This window comes from Camelus dromedarius, chromosome 2 (genome assembly GCF_036321535.1).
Source record: "Camelus dromedarius isolate mCamDro1 chromosome 2, mCamDro1.pat, whole genome shotgun sequence".
Lineage (NCBI taxonomy): Eukaryota > Metazoa > Chordata > Mammalia > Artiodactyla > Camelidae > Camelus > Camelus dromedarius.
The window spans coordinates 97,740,979-97,756,851 of NC_087437.1; the positions used below are offsets into that span (position 1 = coordinate 97,740,979).

Below are 15,873 nucleotides of genomic sequence, written 5' to 3' on the forward strand. Positions count from 1 at the left end.
AATTAATGAATTAGAAGATGACACCAGACATCCCTTTAATATTTAATGATTTAAGCCTCACTGCATTGAAAATTTACACTATTTGTATTATCTTCCAAAGTGAATGCTCAAGAAAACATACTAAATTATACTTACTCATAGAGCCTTGGCTCTTCGACCATTCCAAGCTGATTTAATAATTTAAATGTAACATAGCCATCCTTCATAGTTTTATCCAGAACAATTATACTGAGGACAAAGTAATAGGCTACAAAACAAAAATATAGGCTGCAATTCATGTTATTTTTAAACTTTTGTTTTGCTGCAGATATGCATGTAAATTTATATTTATATAATATAGGCACACATTATATCTGCAAATAATATTGACAGGCACTCATTTAGCACATAAGTAATATATTTTACCTCTTGTTAATTTTTACCTAGCCTTGAAAATGAGGAATGAAAAAGCCTCCCATACAGTCATGTGTATGGTGAAGTGCTGGTCAAATAAATAGTAAATACCAGCTGGTCTACAAGCCAAAAAAATATCAGAATTTAGGTCAATTAAACATTTTTTCCTTATCAATAGCACATCTAAGGTAAATATGATAAACCAAATCTTCAGCAAGGAAACAAGGACTACTACAAAAGCATATGAAAAACCCTCAAAAGTCAACAGTTTAAAAAATCCAATTGGAAAATGAGTAAAAGACACAAACACCCATTTCACCAGAGAGGATATACAGAAAAGCAATGCAATATCATAAGCCGTTAGGTCAACAAAAATTAAAACCTCAGTAAAGCATCACAATAAATTTAATTCAATAAAAAATTTAATTTTAAAAATGGATGGGTCCATTTCTAAATGACAGGACATTTATATGCATATATAAGTATATATGCATATACATGTATATACATGACAGGGACATTGTGCTGTACACCAGAAATTGACACATTGTAACTGATTATACTTCAATTTAAAAAATGTTTAAAAAATATCTCAAAACTGAAGCAACTCTGATTGTAAAACATTAACAATAAATGACCTAAAATATTTTAAAATATAAGAATCTATTTTAAATATTTATTCCCCAGTAACTAAGATCAATGGCAGTGACTGGAAACTTATTTCACAATATTCCTCATTTATAGGATTTACTTTTATTTATAAACCTCTTCAAGGTTTCCATCTCTAAACAGAATAATTTTACTTTTTTAATAGCTCCTCATAAATCTATTAAAACATTTCTAAGATATTCTCTCCTGTTCTTCAAATTTTCTCCTCTTGTCTAAATACATTAGGAATATTATATACTTGCACATTTTTGTATTTATACAATTTAGTTTCAGCTCTGAAAGCATAGTAATAATATAGATAGATGTCTTAAACTCTGTATCCTTTCATGCTGACACAACTCTAAATGTGGGAAAGATAATCATGCAAATTGGGCGGGGGACCAAAGACCTTGTTTGTGTTTTTGGAAAAATATTACCCAAAGCATACGCTTATTTTATTTAAAAATCAAGTTCTTATTTGAATTTATACAACTGGCTGTAACAAACTTTAAAGTTCCTTGAAAGTGCAAGATGAAATTTGGATTTTGGATAAAAATATAAATTAGTATATAAAACTAATCATTGGTTATTTGTTCAAAATGTTAACTTACTACAGAAAGGATTTGTGTCAGTAGTATCCAAAAACACAGTCGTCCTGAGAGATCTGTTTTCTATTCTTTCTTTTAAATCATCTTTCCATAGCTCAGTTTGATAACCTAAGATTTGAGAAATAGAACATTAGTAGTTGGACTTCAAATAGCATACAGAAATATAAAATCACTAAAAGAACTAAAGGATCAGTGTATTATAATAATTTTAATTTGTGGATTTTTTAACTGAAAAATCATTTTCAAATAATTTCAAATTTGATGTATTTTAATTACAACTTGTAAAGTCAAGATTTACAAATAAATCTATTCCATGGAAATCTTATCAGAACTTACTTAGCATACTCCATATTGTTAAAGTCCATTTGTAGAAGGTTTTACTATTATATTATAAATTCAGAATTTTACTTGAGATTATTTTTTGATAAATGCAGGAGAATAAATTGATTGGATAAAATTTGAGCATAAAATTTAGCTCCATGAGCACAACACCCAATTCTCCTATATATACATTCATACAGATACAATATGTATATGTGTATATTATAGATACAATATAATAGTAGAGATAGCATCCATATACATTATATAGTGTGTGTATAATATATATATATTTCAGATACAAACATTATTTGTACATATAGAATTTGTATTATACAAACAGTTATTTTTAAGATGCTTCCTACTTCATATGTGTGTCTATTTCCACATTGCTACCTCCAAATTCGAGAACTGAATGTAGAGAAAGAATACTGCATTGGAAATTCAGAAGTTCTCACTTGTGCCCTTAAGCAATCCATATGTTCACACTGGGTCACAATTTTCTCTTTTATAAAAAAGCAACAGGACCAAAAAAAAAAATCCCCAGCATGAGGTCTGAAGAAAACTAATCCCCATTAGGTATTTTGTGGACAGAAGGGGTCTATGAGGAAATAAGTCTGGCAAAGCCTGCATACTGCCTACCTCTCCTTGCAATTCTCTATGTATGTTCCTATAAACCTCCTGTGAAAGAAAACTGCGGGAGGCTATTTAACACAGACTTTGTAATTGCTACCCATTTCATGGAGGCTCTTTGGTTTTGGAAACATTTCTGGCAGAGCCTGTCATGATGCTGATCAGATGTTTACATGCTCATGACATGCTTGGGGTCTGGTATTGTCTCTGGCAAACCCTGAATAAACAGCCTCTGAAATTCATTCCAACTCTAACATTCTAGTTTTATGTGGGTTCTTTTTTCTCTATAATTTCCCACCGGCAGGCTTTAGTTGTCAAAAGTTGCAATACTTAACTGCTCTTACCAAGTTTATTGATTTAGAAGGTGTGAACCACCTATGATTCATGTCTACTTACTAATAGCAAATGAAAAACTAACCATGGTCTACACCTCTTCACTTGCTCCTAAAACCTCCTATAAAACAAAAAAAACCTCAGTACCACTAAGAATGCACAAGTCTCTTTCTTTAGCGGAAATATAGATGGATGACAAATAGTGAGATCCTTTTTTTATTTCCAGAGCAAGGATCATCATGAGACCACCAAATGTGCCCAGCACGCTGAACACAGAAAGGCAGCTGATCAAGTTACTCTCACTAAGTATCTGAAAAATATTTAGTAGGAAATGATTTTCTCTGTTCCATAGAAAAAATTCCATAAAATATTAATATATTCACAAGAAAATATGAAAGCTCCCAGCAGAAAATACTAACACACTTATTTTATTCATTTTCCATAAAGAATTTAGTAATTATAACAATCTCTCTTACCTAGTTTAGGACATGATTTTTCCTTAAAGTTGTCACAATCCACGCACAAACCAGTCTTGTAATGTTTGTATGAATAACAAGGAAATGAAATAAAATTGCAGCCTGTTTCCAAAGCTGCCATGAACAAGTAAACTGCTCTCTGGTGGTCACATTTAATAAATTCAAGTCCTTAAGTGTTAAAAATCAAGCAATAGATGTATTAGGCCAACTTCAAGTAAATTAGAAAAAAATAAAAGATTAAATTTTACCTAAAGCTGTGCACTTTATGAATATCAAAGTGTTGACTATAATGCGGTTTTATCTCAGGCAACTAAACAAATGGTACCACTGAAAACTTAAATATACTATGCCTTTTACGTGAGATGTATAAGAAATTTTTCTAAAGTAATCATTAACGCAGCAAAAATGTTTAATTTCAATATTCCAACAAATTTGACACACACAGTGCTACCATAGTTAATAACTACTGTACACATCTCTCCCTTCTAACCCCCACCCCTAACATTTCTACTCAGTGTCAGAGATGACTATGAAACCAGGTGATATTAAAACTTTATTGTGTCTCTTTCCTTTCAGAATTTCTCATATACTTGTCCCTTGGACCAAACCTCTAGTTGCAGTGGCCTTTAATGATGTATTATTTGACTGGTTGACTGTAGACCTCAGAACATTTCTCGCTATGGGAAAGGGAGCCAAATTCCACGCCTGGGGCAGTTGCACAGCTGTTTATGTACAAAGTAACCAAGTGAAAGAGTTCATAAATCTGTGTTTGTACAATACTATGGTAATGGTAAAGATTAAATCCTGAAACCAAACTTGTGCTGTATGGTATATGCTATATTGACTTATAACTTCTCCTAATGTTTAAAACAAACTAAAACTGTTGAAGCTATAATGTAATAAGTTTCACCCATAACCAAATGGGATATCTACCAGTAACCTTTATGAACTAAGAAAGATCAAATTAAACCATTTTACACCAATAGCTCTCTTGAATCATGGGCAATGATGATCAAAATCTTCTCCACAGGTTAAGAGGGGAAAAATAAATTGATTTGCTTTCATTATTTTGAATCATATGCAATTTATTCTAAAATGCTATTGTTATACCTGAAAAAATGGATTTAGGACAGCCAGGTTGCCTTTTTCCTCCATTTGGAAAAAAATCTATATGTCCCAAGGGTTCTTTAATGCCTAAACCTGAAAAGAAAAGCACCCAAGAATCACAAAGTAAATATAATCAGGTAAGCATCACTTACATAAAACAAAGTCTCCTATAAAATCAATTGAAGTGACTCTTAAAATTTGAATTGAAAATAAATGCTTTTTTGAAAATATGAGTTCTTCTGGTATTGATTCCTCAAATTAACTCCTTATGCAAATCATGTTTTATTAATTTTACACCTTTACCTGTGACCAGTGTATTATGGGCCCAGGACAGTTCTTTGTGCTGTGACTATGTAAGTGAAAAAGAAGAAAAATAGAGCAAAAGCCCTTATTGTAGTGGAAATTACATTCTAGAGGAAGAAAGACATAATAAACAAGTAAAAATATAATATGTCAGATAGTAAGTGCTGTAGAGAAAAATTAAGTAGAATAAGGGACAGTGAATGCCTAGGAAGGGCTCTAGGTTGCACTTTTAAATAGTTTGGCTGGGGAATTGCCCACTGAGGAGGGGAGAATTGGGTGAAGACAGGAGGGATGTGAGTGAGGCAGTGAGCCAAGCGGAAGGTTAGCTGGAGTGTAATGTGTGAGAAGGAGCATTGGAGAAAATGAAGGCAAGTCGTTTAGAACCCTTTAAGTAAATGTGTTGATTTGCTCTTATCCTGGATAAAAATGTGTAGGACTTGGTGCTAGATTAGAAAAATTGAAAGATGATGCTTCAGCTGAAACAAGTTGGACCAGAGTGACATGAAACATGTAGCTGATTTAAGAGGTTCTATATACATTCATCCATTGGTATCCCCTGGTATTGGTTCCAGGTCACCCCCCCAACACTCCCCCTACCATGACATGGACACCAAAATCCGAGGATACTCAAGTCCCTTATATAAAATGGTACAGCATAGTCATCCCACTGTACCCATGAGTTCCGCAGCCACAGATACAGAGGGCCGACTGTTTCTGCAGAGCCTTGAGACCCTGGGGAAGGGGCAAATTCTGAGTGCATTATCACTATGAGGTCTATAACCCAGGGAAGCCATAGGAATAAAAGGATAGCAGGATTAGAATACTCAGGACTGTGATTAGATATAAAATCTTGCTGCCAAGTAAAATTGCAGCCCTTTGGCTTGGGGTACAAAAAATTGCCTACAACATAATGAACTCTTGAGAGACATCAGCAATTGATTTACACAACAAAGATAAATACTTGCATCTGACAGTATGGGTTACAATGCAGCGACTCGATTTATTCCTAGTATATATAAGAGCAAGACAACAGCTAGTGAGGTGTTAGCAGGGCATGAGAACTCTGGGCATGTGCATTAGAGGGGAGGGGATTCATCATATACGGAAAGACAGGACAACTTAGATGACTTCATTAGAACTTTCTGGAATCCAGTGTGGCAAATATATGACTTAGTTGTGACAGTGGTGAGGGTATGCTAACCAATTCCTCTTCACATTCCATCATCAATTTAGCTTGTAGAATTTTAGGAAGGAAGGACAGTCTCCTAAATATAATTTTTTAAAGTCCAATAATTTTGGAGATCTTTAAATTTCCTCATAGCTGAACTCAACATGGAGTTCGAAGCCTAGGAGGTTTAAGGTTTGGGGCCATCATTTTCTTCCATTTACCTCTGAAGTATAATCAAACCAAGAAGACTGCTCAGGAATTAGGAAAACGCAAAAGATATTTATTAACTTACAAGCAGCCCTTGATTCAGGCATGTCATTTCCCTTTTATCAGATGGAAGGGGCAGGGCAGCTTGATCTGCTTAGGTCATTCATTCTCTTGGTTTCAGAAAGGGTGGGGAGAGCAGATACAGCTTTTTAATTTTCTTTTTATTGTAAAATATAACACATACATGCAGAAAGAACATAAAACTAAAGATTAATTAATAATTCTAAAGCAAATAGCCACTTAGCTACCACACCCATGTCAAGAAATAGCACCTGGAAACTCCTGCTGTGCCTAACCCAACCACCAGCTTCCTTCTTCCCTATAAAAATAAGAACTATCTTTTAATTTTTTGTTTTGTTTTGTTTTTTTGCTATTGTTTGTCTTTACATTCTAAGGATGCCTCCCAAAACAATATATTTTAGATTAGCCCATTTTGGAAATATATAGAAATTGACTCATATTTCATGCATACCTTTGTATCTGACTTCTTTTGATTATTAGGATATTTGTGATATTAAACAACATGGTCAAGTGTAAATGTAGTCATTCATGTAATCATTCATTGTTATATGGTACTTCATTGAATGAAGGTACCACAACTTACTTATCGATTCTCCTGTTGGTGGACATATGTTGTTTCAAATTTGGGGTTAATATATATTAATACTGTGAACATTCTTAAAACACACACCTAGGAGTGGAATTGCTGTGTTGTAGAATATTAGTATTTTCAATTTTAATAAATAATGCTGAATAACTTGCCAAAGAGGTTGTACCAATCTACACCCCTACCAATGACATGAGTATTTCTGTTATTCTCCATCGTCTCCAATAAATAGTCTCACGAGGCTTTCTAATTTTAGTCATTCTGGGAGGCATGAGGTATTTCACTGGAGTTTTAATTGACATGTTTCTGCTTGCAGAAGCTTTTGAGAACTTTTCATTGCCTGTGTGGAATTTCCTTTTTGTAAAATGTCTGTTCAAGTCTTGACTTTTTTTAATTAAATAGACATTTCCCTTTACTATTGATGTATAGTGGTTTCTTATCTCTTCTCCTATTTTGGCTTCTGTTAGCTTCCTTAAAATGTTCTTTAATGAAGTTTTCATTTTTAATATAATCAGATATTTTAATCTTTCAATTTGGGTTAGGGATTTTCATGCACACTACAGAAAAATATTATGTTATAAAGACTTTAAAAATAAAAGCTCATAACATATTTATTGTTTCTCCTTTCACATTTATACACACCATAAGAAAAGAATTTTTGTGTTTTATGGGGGTTAAGACCTTTTTTATTTCAATTTGAGTTTTCAACTGACTAACATAGAACTATTTATCAAAAATTCTACAAATAACAAATGTTGGAGAGGATGTGAAGAAAAGGGAACCCCTGTAACACTGTTGGTGGGAATGTAAATTTGTGCAGCCACTATGGAAAACAGTAAAGAGGTTCCTTAAAAAACTAAAAATAGAATTACCATATGATCCAGCAATTCCACTCCTGAGTATATATCTGGAAAAAATGAAAACACTAATTTGAAAAGATACGTGCACCCCAATATTCACAGCAGCGCTATGTACAGTAGCCATGACACTGAAGCAACCCAAGTGCCAATAGATACAGATAGATAGATAGATAGATAGATAGATAGATAGATAGATAGATAGATAGATACACACACACTCTCTCTCTATATATATATATATACACACACACACACAGTAATATATATGAAATATTGCTATTTGCAGCAACATGGATGGACCTAGAGAATATTATGCTTAGGAAAATAAGTCAGAGAAAAACAAATACTACATGATATCACTTATATGTGGAATCTAAAAAAAGTAATGTAATTGAATGTATATACAAAACAGAAACAGACTCACAGACATAGAAAACAAACTTATGGTAACCAAAGGGGAGGAGATGGAGAGAGGAACAAATAAGGGGTATGGAAATAATAGATACAAACTACTATACATAATATAGATAAGCAACAAAAGTTTACTGTATAGCACAGGGAATTATACCCAATATCTGACAATAACATATGATGTAAATTTGTAAAAAAAAAAGGAAAACTGAAACACTATGCAGTACACTTGAAACTAATACAATATTGTAAATCAATTGTTATTCAATAGAAAATAAGAAACCCAGAAAAAAATTAGAATCATTTTCACACTGTCCAACAATTCCAAAATCATCATAATTCTAGTACATTTCATGACTCTGTATTTTGTTTCACTGGCTTTTTTTGTCTACCCTTACACTAATGTGACACTGTCTTCATTACTACTCTTTTAATAGGCTTGATATCTGGAAGAACATGTCTTTGCACTTTTTTCTTCTTCAAGAATACTTTGACAATACTTGGCCCTTTGCATGTCCATATTAATTTTATAATTAGTTTGTGAGCTTCTTTTAAAAAGATTGGCTTTTGACAAAGATTGCATTGAATCAGTAAGTCAACTTGGAAAGAACTGACCTGTACAGTACTTGGATTCACATATATGGTTTATTTCCATTTTATTTTGGTCTGCTCTAATTATATCCTGCAGTTTTTTGTGATTTTCTGCATAAAGCTCTTGCACAATTTTGCTAAGAGTTATTTCTAGGTATATTATACTTTATGTTATTAAAATGGTATAATTCTAGAATTTTATTTGCTCTTACTGCAGGTTTTTAGAAAGAATTGAATTTTGCATATGCAACATATCCAGCAATCTTCCTGAAATTTCCTGTGAATTCTAGTCAATTATCTGGAAATTCTTTGGGGTTATCAATGTATGCAAACATATCACCTGAAAATGATATTTTATATGCTTCTACCCTTTAATACTTTTCTTCCCTTACTGCATTAAGACATTCAGTAAAATGTTGCCTTAGAATGACAAGGATAAACATTCTTATCCAGTTCCCAATGTCAGAAAGAAAGTCTTCCAAATTCCATCACTGAAGTAACATTTTCTATTGATTTTTGAATAGAAATATTTTATCAGATTGTGGAATTTTCTTTCTGTTTCCAATGTACCAAAGTTTTTGCCATATATACATTTTCCCAAAAGCTTTTTCTGCATTTGATTGAAATTAAGTGAATTGTCTTCCTTATTTTTTTGCTAAAATGAATTAAGAAACTGATTTTGAATGTTAAATTAAATATACATTTTAATAATAATTCCAAATTGGGTGTTTCATTGTCCATTTTATGTTGAATTGGTTTTACTAATACGACATTTCATGCAGAATTTTTGCTTCCATGATTATAACAGAGAATGTCTAGCAAACTGTCTTTTCTGCAATGTCTTTCTCAACTTTTGACATTAAGTTTATGATGGCTTTCTAAAAAAGTTGTAAACAATTTCCTTTTGCTTGTTTTTTTTAATTCTCTGAAAGTGTTCATGTGAGAATTGTCTTATCACTTAATTATTTGGTAGAGAACAAGAATTTACTTTGTGGAAGGCTTTAAAGTACAGTTTCTATTTCATCAATAATTACAAAACTATTCAAATTTTCTCTTTTCATTTGTCAGTTTTGTAAATACTTTTGCTTTTTCACTAGAATTTTTCTATTTCATATACTATATGTTTTCATACTTTCATAATGTTGTTCATTATATTGTTTTATGATTATTTTAATACCTGTATTATCTGTAACACTATCTCCTTTATTATTATTGGTATTAGTTACGTTTTCTCTCCTTGTTCTTTCTGTATTTCCTCTCCAAGGGTTTATTAATCTGGATGGTGAAATACAACGTTCAATCATTCCATGTTCCTTTCACTTTTTTCAAAGGAAGGTAAATGACATATACATTTTAAATGATTAATTAAGGTGTTTTTAAAGTGCAAATATTTCTCTTTTTTAATCACTTCTAATTCATATTTTATTCCATTATTTTTGTATGATTATTAATAGCTTCTTTCTCAATAGCTATGGGTGTATTTTACCTTTAATTCTTAATATCTCAAGATAACATGCTTAGATTACTGATTTTCAGCCTTTTAAACATCTGTATTAAAAACAGGACATTTACTTCTCGTCATGGGTTTTGCTGACTCCAACAAATTTTAATATGTAGTAACTTTAATACTGTTGAACTTAAAATATTTTATATTTTCATTATTATTTATTCTTTCCTTATTAGTTATCTAATTAAGTTCTCTAAAATATCCATGTGTGCTTTAGAAGAATGTAAATTCTCCAGTTTTGGGGTATAATGTTTTATAAATGTCTATTAGATCAATTTTGCTAATTCAAATCTGCTACTATGATTGTGCAGTTCCTACTTTTTCTGTAATACGATAATGTTAATTTTGCTTTATGTAATTTGAAGGCATGTCACTAGATATAAAGGTGCCAACCATGTGGCATCTAGTAGCAAGTTAGATCTAATAGACTGAGTCATCAAAAGATATTAAGAGTATAAGACAATCCAAAACAGTTTATTAGGAAAAGTCAAAAATGCAAACAAAAATAATAAAAAGTGTGAAGAGCTAATTCAAAAGTCTATGGCAGAATTTCAGAAAAAAGAGTTCAAAGAACTGCAGAGTAATTGGGCAGTAGGTGTGCTGCGTGTGGGAATGTTAAGCTGATATAAATGTCTAGACATAAAGAAGACTTGAAAGTTTGAGGTCATATCAGAACTATGAAATTTTAGGCATCGACTCTCTATAAGGTGTAGGTGAATTTAGATTTCAGAAAAAGAGCACTAACTCCAAGAAATGTTGCTTGTGGGAAAGACAACCATATAATTTACAGGCTTATCATCACTTCATCCGCTACTCTTTTCTCTTGCATTCTCCTCTTCCCAAGCATCTACATCTCCTTTTCCATTTTCAAATAGTTAAGCAATAAATCCTGCATTGTTACCATTGGTATCAGTATGGATGACATCCACAAAATTTGCATCAGTGTAATCTAATCTGCCATTTGATGGTTTTCCAGAGAATTGTGGCCCAGCTGGGTCAAGACCTGAAATTCAAGAAAGAAACTATTAATCTATTGATCAAGTCATACTGCAATGTTCATGAGATCATATGCCTGCATTATCATCACATTATAAACGTAACAAGCCTAGACAGTTTTAGCGTAAAGCCTTCGAAAAACAAATCTAAAGATAAATGAAATTAGATGAATAGCAAGTGCCTTCTTTATTTGAATATTTTTAACCAATCTTCAGAGTTTATTAACAGTATAGTGTTAGATACCACAACAAAATATTATGGAGTTTTTTTTACATTTTTATTTTAAAAGTAATTAGGAATATATTGATAGTAACTTTATATTTAATAAAAAATAACAACTACTACTCCTGAGTGGGAAAAATAATAAATACCATCCTGGTTCTGTCTTGAACCTTATGAAGTACTAGCTTATCCTGAATCTACCTACAGGTCTAAAATGATTTTAAGTGTCAAATGCAATTTGCGCTGTGGGACAAAACATAGTTATTATTATCTTATTTATTTCTCACAAAAATTTTCCACACACACACATCAGAAAGGAAAAATATGTTAAAAGTTTCACAGAATACAGATAGTATTTCTACTGTATTTGAAATTCTAAATACAAATTCTAGATTCATGACCTATTGGAGAGTGTCAAAAAGGTGAGGAGATAAAATGCAATGCCTTGAGAACATCTATGCAATAGGAAAACAATCATCTTAAAAGATATTTTAAAAAGTAAAATATAATATTGCTCATGTCAGGCCCTTCTGTTATCCCTACTTTATTTGGCCCACTTGACTGACTGAGGCAGAAACTTCTCTTTTCTCTATAAATTGCTCTGATGTGGAACCACCACATTTGCTAGCCTTTTATTTTATTTTTTTTAATTGAAGTATATTCAATTTACAATGTTGTGTTAGTTTCTGGTGTACAGCACAGCAAAGTGATTCAGCTATTTGTATAATATATGACAATAACAGCCAGTAGTAACACCTAAGCCAGGATTTATACAAGGTCTCCAGCATCCAAGCCCATTCTCTTTCAACAACCATAACTAGTTCAGTTGGAACTCCTGGTAATCCTACCTTATTTTAAGGTGTACTTACTCCATATTACTCTAGTGTGAGTATGTCCACATGCCAAGCAGTCATCAGGGTTTAAAAAGCCAGAGAAGGGGGTGGGAGGGGATACATTGGGAGTTCGGGATTTGCAGACACTAACTACTACATATAAAATAGATAAACAACAAGGTCCTACTGTACACTATATTCACAGGGAACTATATTCAATAGCTTGTAATAAACTATATGAAAAAGAGTTTGAAATGGAATATATATATATATATGTATATATATAAGTTCAGTTAAGAACTAAATAAGACTTTAGAGTCTGACTAAAACAAAGACCAGCATTTGAATTTAATATAGAAAAAAAATTTGTGCATCATTTCCATTCCTAAAATATTATTCCTGTTAAATTTTAAATAAAATAACTTCTGATGCTTAAAATATTAATGTGTCAAAAATATTTTACCTGTTATTCTTCCAATTTGACCTTGAAATGTCTTTCCAACAAATCCACTAATATGAGCCCCTAAGCTCACACCTATGAAGTGAAAACTATCAAGAGTAGCTCCATGCTTCTGTAATTCAAAATGCAGTGTTACAATTTTCATTTCAGAAAATCACAAATTATGCCTTGTTGCATCAATATTCTAAAATTCATTATTTTTTCTGTTTTAATCCACTCCTGAGAGACAAGGAATGGAATTTTATAATTTTAAAACAACTATATCTTTATTCAACATTTTCCATAAAATATCTGTTTTTTCTCTACACATTTTAATAGTATTAAATTTTTATTTAAAAATCATTTAAAAAAACTTCATTTTTATCTAGAATAGCATATGCAAAATAACACAATTAATAAAGCATTTTATAATAATAACAATAATTAAACATTTTGGGGTACTTTGTGCTAGCTACATTGATAAGTGCTTTATAAATCTCATATGTAATATTCTTAATAGTCCTATGAGTTATTTATTGTTATCCTATTGCCAAAAACTTTCTCTGATACCCATTAAATGCTGAATAAATATGGTTTGATAATGAGTTTCGAAAGCCCCATATACTTATTACTATAAGGGGAAAAGATGGACTTAAAGTCCAGGTCTATTTAACTTCAAAGTATATATTAATCTACCTCTCTGTTTTATCTGTAGACTGTGTCAAAGACTTTAGGGAGACTGAACAGTGTGAATAGTCAGCCTCACTTCAGAGATGATAATATAAGACTCGGGAATTTTAAGTGATTTCCCCAGATCATAAACTGGAGAGTCATGGAACCTGATCTTCCAAGCCCAACTTTTGAACACCTCTTAGAGTCTCAGCCCAGGGTTAGGGGGTGGGGGGCATCAGGAGCTTAAATGAAGGAGAATCTGTTCTACCACACTTTCAGGAAGCAGCTCCAGCCTACACAGTGAAATTTCTGATGGCTTATGGTAAAATGTGGAGCATTTACTCTAATGAGAAACTAGATCCTGGTTTTCCAGGCACAGAGTGATAATTTTCTTCAAATTTCTAAGACCAACGCCCAGAAGCCTGAGGGAGTATTGCTCTCAACTTTAATACTACTGGTCTTTTTATCCCTTCTCCCTAATATGAAGCCTTTGCAAGCAAAATCAAAGTTAGAAATTTATCTCATACTACAAATTTTCCTAAATCTCTCTATTTAACATTCACATTTTCCACACTTTGAGTTACATATTTATGAGTTAGAGAAAAGACCACTACTAAAAGGAAAAATCAATTATGTAATTTAAAGACTATCAGAACAGGTGAATCAAATACTTCCTGTCTCTCCAGAGGGATGCTTGGGGTTTGTCCAAATTTGGAGATGTAAAAATAATGATACCTGATTATATTCAATGGTTATTATATGCCAAATACTGATGAAGAATTAATTTCATTTAATACTTAGCTAAGATATCGATATAAAGTTTTGTTATCGCATAGGATAACAAAAGGAAAGACAAGGAAATGAGGCAGAAAGGTTAAGCAATTGCTCCAAGTCACACAGATAAGGGATAGATTTGGTCTTTGAACCCTTCCATTCTGACTCCTAACCACAGCATGCAACTGCTTCCTGGATCTGTGATGCTTGCTCAATTTCGGCAGAGACTTGGAAGTTCAGCACAACCCAACTCAAAGGCAGGTATCAAGACTAAAGAATGCCCCCAAATCAGATATCCATCCTTCTTTCTCTCAAGTGCCCATTACCACTAGCTCTCTCTAGAATAGACATGGATCTCCATGTGGATTGATTTAGGAAAACAGAGATCATTAAACCAACAGATAACCTAGACCTGTACTGAATTTATTTGACCCTTCCAAACCCTAGACCCAAAGGCTGGACAAATCTAAATAGATCTGCCTTGAAGGTTGGCAAAAGTGTGCTATTTTCCAGTTGTTTTTCCCTCAATTTTACCAATGTACACTTTACTATAAGCATATTAGACATGCCTTAGAAAAGATGTCTTAAAAATCCAATGCTTATATAGTTTATCTCCCCTATCCACATAGAATTACCACCTTATTGTGAAGTCAGCATAGGTAGTTAAAAAAAAATCTTAAAATATTTTAAGAAAAAAATAACTGAATCTTTAAGATAATTAAAAAAAATAAGACAGGTCATGTCTAGGTATACAATTATCCATTTACACAAAGAAATGATGGCTGCATATGTTAGCTTATCAATGCAGTAATTCTTAATGTTTATGGGAAAACAGTTTTATCTTATTACCACTTTGTAGTATTACATAACATGCTGTATATTGTATAACATATTTAATACATAAAATTCCAAACTTACCAAAAGATTATGAATGTACCTACTCAAACTCACAGCAACTTTTCTGGTATTTTTAACTGCTCTATTGTAAAGAAAAGTTGTAGCGCCTCGGTTCCAGTCTACTATAATTATATTCACATTGTCTTGGTTCAACAAAATCCTTACAAATTTCTGAAGCCACGATGGAGTGGAGCCCATTGGTCTGTATCCATGAATAAGCCAGACTGTTTTCTTGCTTGTGTTGAAATGAACATTAAGTGAGTTGTCCTGCTGAAACAGTGGCTCTGCACAATTTGGGTTGTTCCTTGTATACAATATCAGAATTACCTCCATTTTGGGAATAAACAGATCTTTGAAGGAATCCTTTACACTTAGCTGAGAGAATTCAAGGCATGGTCCTTTATTCTCTGAAATTAAAAAATATATATATATCAGTCAAGCTGAGTATTGGGATAGTATTTGATTCAATTCCTGTTGCTGTTACAAGGAAAAAATTGAGCTTGGAGGGTGAGGAGGATTTCATTTTATTAGCGCTTTAACATAATTTACTGAGCAACTACAATGTTTAAAGTAATTCACTGATTACTTAAACAGACTTTTGAACTAGACATATTCAAATTTTACAGTGAAATACAGAAATAAATGTGGTTGGTTAAAAAGTAAAAATTAATTTTTTGTACAAAATAGCAATCATATGACTAATGTAATTAATATTATTAATAAGGAAATTGTTATACACACCAATCAATAGAAGTCCATAAATTGATGATGAACTTTAATAGAAATTTTGCAGAAGAATGTTTAGAT

General features: G+C 32.2%; 1 protein-coding gene across 1 annotated transcript in view; it reads right to left on the minus strand.

Moving 5' to 3' along the window:
• The window catches only part of LIPI (lipase I), a gene marked incomplete at its 5' end in the record, with an annotated part of 35,691 nt that extends 20,205 nt beyond the window's left edge, over positions 1-15,486 (minus strand). Inside the window, 7 exons of the mRNA XM_064477104.1 lie at positions 136-247; positions 1,653-1,757; positions 3,413-3,475; positions 4,523-4,612; positions 11,135-11,236; positions 12,748-12,856; positions 15,088-15,486. Coding sequence (XP_064333174.1) covers positions 136-247; positions 1,653-1,757; positions 3,413-3,475; positions 4,523-4,612; positions 11,135-11,236; positions 12,748-12,856; positions 15,088-15,486 — 980 coding nt within the window. The remainder of the gene's footprint in view (positions 1-135; positions 248-1,652; positions 1,758-3,412; positions 3,476-4,522; positions 4,613-11,134; positions 11,237-12,747; positions 12,857-15,087) is intronic.
• Between the last annotated feature and the right edge of the window lie 387 nt (positions 15,487-15,873).